Here is a 4,552-nt window from a genome sequence, read left to right as displayed (position 1 = left end):
TGTATAGTTTAGAAACAGCATATAGATAGATAGATAGATAGATAGATAGATAGATAGATACTTTATGTTTCTACAGTAACCCAGATTGGGCAAACAAAACACTGGCAGCAGATGGGGGTAATCAAGTTTTTCTTTAAATTCTACACAACGGACCCTTTTAAAGTTAAAGTTTCTATATTTACAAGTACAGATATTGACTACGATACTCATTCTTGTTAAAATAACATTATCTGTATCGGATACTTGTTTCAGCCAATTTCTCGCTCAATACTAGTTAGCATGCTGAAGGTAGCATTTAGCTCAAAGTACCATTAGCCACAAAGCTACTAGCATGACTGTATCCTCTTAGTCTGGTTAAACTATTAAAAACACCAAAGAGAAGGTGGATGTCAAACTGACGTCTATTTGAACTCTCTTCCTGCTTCGTTTCATAAACTTATGCCTAAGACTATTGTATTGTTTGGTGTAATTTAATGAAAACTGTGGTCTCTGCGGGACACTAGCATCCCTGTTAGCCTTTGATTGTGGATGTAGGTGAGTTTTAAACGTAGCTGCGTCGTTGTCGTGCTCTGACAGCAGCTGGCAGCTCCTCTCTCCCTCCTCCTCCTCCTCCTCCTCCTCCTCCTTGAGTTTTGGCTCTGAATCAGACGTTTTAAACGTCTGGATTAGTTTTAATTGCAGCTCCTATAGCGAGCTTAACGCCTCCCTCTGCAACCCTCATTCATATTCAACAAACTACCTTCATCTTTACAAGTCATTTAATTTTCCACCCAGGCTTCAAATCACATTTATTATGTTTTTTTCCTCCCCCTTCAGGTAGGATACAGAAACCTGCCAGGGAAGTTAGGAAACTCCTCATGTTTTCAATGAAAATCTATTCATCAGTCAAATTCCATTAAAAAAACTAAGTAACACAAAGATTTCAGTCAGTGTGCTGTCTTATTGAAATATGTGCTCTGTTTCACTATTTACATTCAAATTTGATGGATACCAACCTGTGTGAATCTGCTATTTACATAAATCAACAATACAATTAAATCTCTCAGTAATTACATTAACTACGAGGCATTATGAGCATATCTCTGACTCATGCACAAACACGGTCATCTCTCAGTCTGTAGTTTTCCCTCTGACAGATTGGAAGAGACTAACAAGGTTTCCCGTGCAGACTCGGCATCAGAGGCATCATCCTACCACTCTGACAGCTGATTGGCTGCAGTCCAGGCTCCGTTTTACCCAGCAGCTCCTTTCATGTTTCTGTTTGAGACACAGTCGCAGCAGGTGACAGAGAGGCTGCCAGATCTGATTTCTGCTTTCAAGTATTAATTGTTAAGATGGATCCGTCAATCACTTGCCAGCGAGTCAGTGAATGTTGGTTAAACAGTCTGGTAATCTGTCCAGCTCTTTGGTCCTGAGGGTCAGATTTTATTCATGTGCCAAGAAGAGTCTATGTCACTGTAGTGTGTCTCAGGTAGCAGGGAAGTGCTGTTGAGGCTCATGTAAGATCATTTTCTCATTCTAAAACTACCCTTCTGTTTGCCTGTACTGTAATGCAGAATCTGTCGGCAAGGGACTAACATTTTGGCATCGGAAGCATTCTGGTTTGTAGTCTGAGTAGTATTAACCAATCACCTTGACCCTTGCACGGTCATTGGTTGTCTGCAGGTAAACAGTCTCTGTTGAGGGCAAACTCTCTGAGCTGCACAAACCTGTTATAAATTTCTGTGCTTGTGAGATTTAATAATTAGCATAGTGGAAATACCAAGATTGCTACATAAGTCTACCTTTTCTGCTCCATTTGTAGGCAAGTTGCTATCTTCGGAGGAAAATAAGGGATCACACTGGATCAGCATTTATGCAGCTCTGCTGTCCTTCGACCTAAAGTACTTTGGATGATATCTGTGTTTTCTAAAGTGTGTGTCCATCCACCTATTTTTATGCACAATTTGATTTGCGCATCACAAAACCTGAGTGTATACACTGGAAATTCGCAAAAAGTTGAAATGTTAATATTTTTATGCTTGGCCGAGGTTGTCGAAGTTGGTGTTTTGAAAGAAATGAAAATGCGACAAAGTTCAATGGAAACAGATTTAGTGAATAAATCATACCATAAACATGTCTGAAGAGACTAAAAATGGAGGCAGATGAAAACAGAGGAGACACCTACATGATTTTCCACAGTTTGAACTTTGACTGGTGCTCTTTTAATCACGTCACCGCAATGTGCACTCCTGATATTCCCACAGCAGTAGTGGATGGAAACACACAATAATGAGCATTTTCTGTTGTAGATTTTCTGGTAATTTGATTAAATTTTGTTCTACATTTGGCTGGAAACATGCCTTCCCCACGCTACATCACACTGCCTCCCTGAGCTCTCACCAAGGTCTCTGTGTCTTTGTAGTCTTGACACAACGAATTTGCCCAAACACTGTTGTAATACAGAGTAACAAACTGTTGTGTGAAGAAGATAAAAATGGGAGCTTGCAAGAAGGAGTTTGACGCAGCCCCCACAATTCAAATGTCGCATCAGTGTAAGTTGACCCACATCAGCTGGATGGGCACATCCTGGCCACTGAACCGTGGCAATTTATTCCGTTTGTAAGATATGTCCGTAGACATCAAAAGCTTCACAATGTGGTCGATGGGTGCACATTAATCATAGAAAAATAATTGGTAGTGTCAGTCCTGAAATCCACTGCCACATACTGATATGGAGATTAACCTCTGATGATGTTCGTTTTGTCCGTATCTCCCACCGTTACCTTTTCTCTGATGCTTAGCTGTATGATGTGAAGCGGCAGGAGATCAATAACCAGCCTAATCTATCAAAAACATCCCATTAATGACAGAAGGAAAAGAAAAAGAAGCATGAGTGTTCCAGCTATTACTTTCTCTGTCCTCATTCTCAGATACATGTAATCCCTGCATATACTTTATCTGCACATTACTGTAAATGGAATACTTAGACTTTAATGATTTATTTAACAGCGCAGATCTCACACATATACACACACACAGACTGTAGGTTCAGTATGGTTAATTACAGCAGACATTAATGACTCTGTAACATTCTGTATGTAGTGCATTATAGTCAGAAGATAGAATAGGTTTTAGTGTCTAAGTGGAAACAATTACATCCACTGATGTCTTTTCAGTGAGAATGAGACTCATCTTGACAAACAGCAATTAAGGTTATTATAGTTCGCTAAAACTAAAGTAAAAACTGTGGAAACATCTTAGATAAGTGACTTTAGAAAAAAACAAACTGAAACTATATTGTGAAACTAAGTCAAATAAAATAAAAAACATGCTGCAAATGTCTTTAGTTTTTGTTAATTTGGTCAAATTTGACAACACAGCAAGCATGAAGAGGCATTGTTTATGTTTATTCGGACTGGGATGTCTACATGACTGCTAGCATTGCTTGCGATGGCTCTCAGGGCACTTTGGCCAGAGTACCCCCTCTGACAATAATGAGTCAGAAGATCACTGAGGTCCTGAGCCTTACCAGAGTGAGCCTCTGGCTGGGTCTGTGCCTTCTGGACCCGAGGCTGTGGCACCAGCTGCATACTGGAGTCCATGGGGGTCCACAAAAGGACAGGAGATGTCAGGGAAAGGTACAAAAATAATGTTAATAGTGGTGTCAGAAAATGTGGATAAACTAAAGAGTATGGTGATATTCTGTTTTGTGATACTGCATTGATTCTTTAAACCCCCAACTGCTAGTTAGCGGTGTTGTAAATGTTGGATGTTACGGGGACTGTGGTAAATACAAATGCTGATCTTACTGTTCTGGTTGCATAGAAAAGTAAGTAAAAGTAAAACACTGACATTACAGTACATCCTAACAATAGACTTCCTTACACTCCTGCAGTATATTGAATGGTATCCCCTGTATTCTGAGATGTATGGTATAACCAGATTCTAGCCAATACACAGCCCTGTTAGCTAACGTTGGTTCTCTTCAGCTTAAGTGAGAATTGTAAGTCATTTATGGCCGTTTTCAGTTCAACTTCCTTTATCTATTTCTCTATGAGCTACCCTGACAACTGTATTATTATGCTCTTCTATATTCTCTCTTTCTTTTGTCACCACAGTTGGGGCATCAACAAAAAAAAAAACTCAGAGTCTCGGCTGTTTTGTCACAGTTCAGGAGGGGGTCATAGATATCCGCTTAACTGACCTTTCAACTCTAAAAGCTAGTTTTCAGCAAAAGAGGCGTTTTTGCACGCAATTTGTAGTTAAGAGAGAAATCAGAGGGGACTACAGATGGGCTGAAATAAAGACCTGTGTGTGTGTGTGTGCTGAAAGGGCTTGCCCTCATCTCCATGACAATCAACACTCATCGCCCCATCTGTCCGACACACACACACACTTAGTGACTTCATACCGTGCTGTTAGTCACACACAGTCAGGGGTCGTGGCAGATGTAGTGGGGTAGTAGGAGAGGAGGTCATTGTTGGCTTTTTGACTCACACACACACACGCAGCAGATGGGCCCTTTTTAAAACAAAGGCTGCTGCTGCTGCTGCACTGACTAATAAACTGA

General features: G+C 40.4%; 1 protein-coding gene across 1 annotated transcript in view; it reads right to left on the bottom strand.

The window, feature by feature from the left end:
- Positions 1–3,584, bottom strand: part of LOC118332819 (netrin receptor DCC-like) — a 210,084-nt gene extending 206,500 nt beyond the window's left edge. Inside the window, exon 1 of the mRNA XM_035668249.1 lies at positions 3,512–3,584. Coding sequence (XP_035524142.1) covers positions 3,512–3,584 — 73 coding nt within the window. The remainder of the gene's footprint in view (positions 1–3,511) is intronic.
- Positions 3,585–4,552: the final 968 nt, after the last annotated feature.

This window comes from Morone saxatilis, unplaced genomic scaffold (assembly GCF_004916995.1).
Source record: "Morone saxatilis isolate NCDOM2014 unplaced genomic scaffold, NCSU_SB_2.0 Contig21, whole genome shotgun sequence".
Classification (NCBI taxonomy): Eukaryota; Metazoa; Chordata; class Actinopteri; family Moronidae; genus Morone; species Morone saxatilis.
This window is presented reverse-complemented; position numbering and strand designations above follow the sequence as displayed.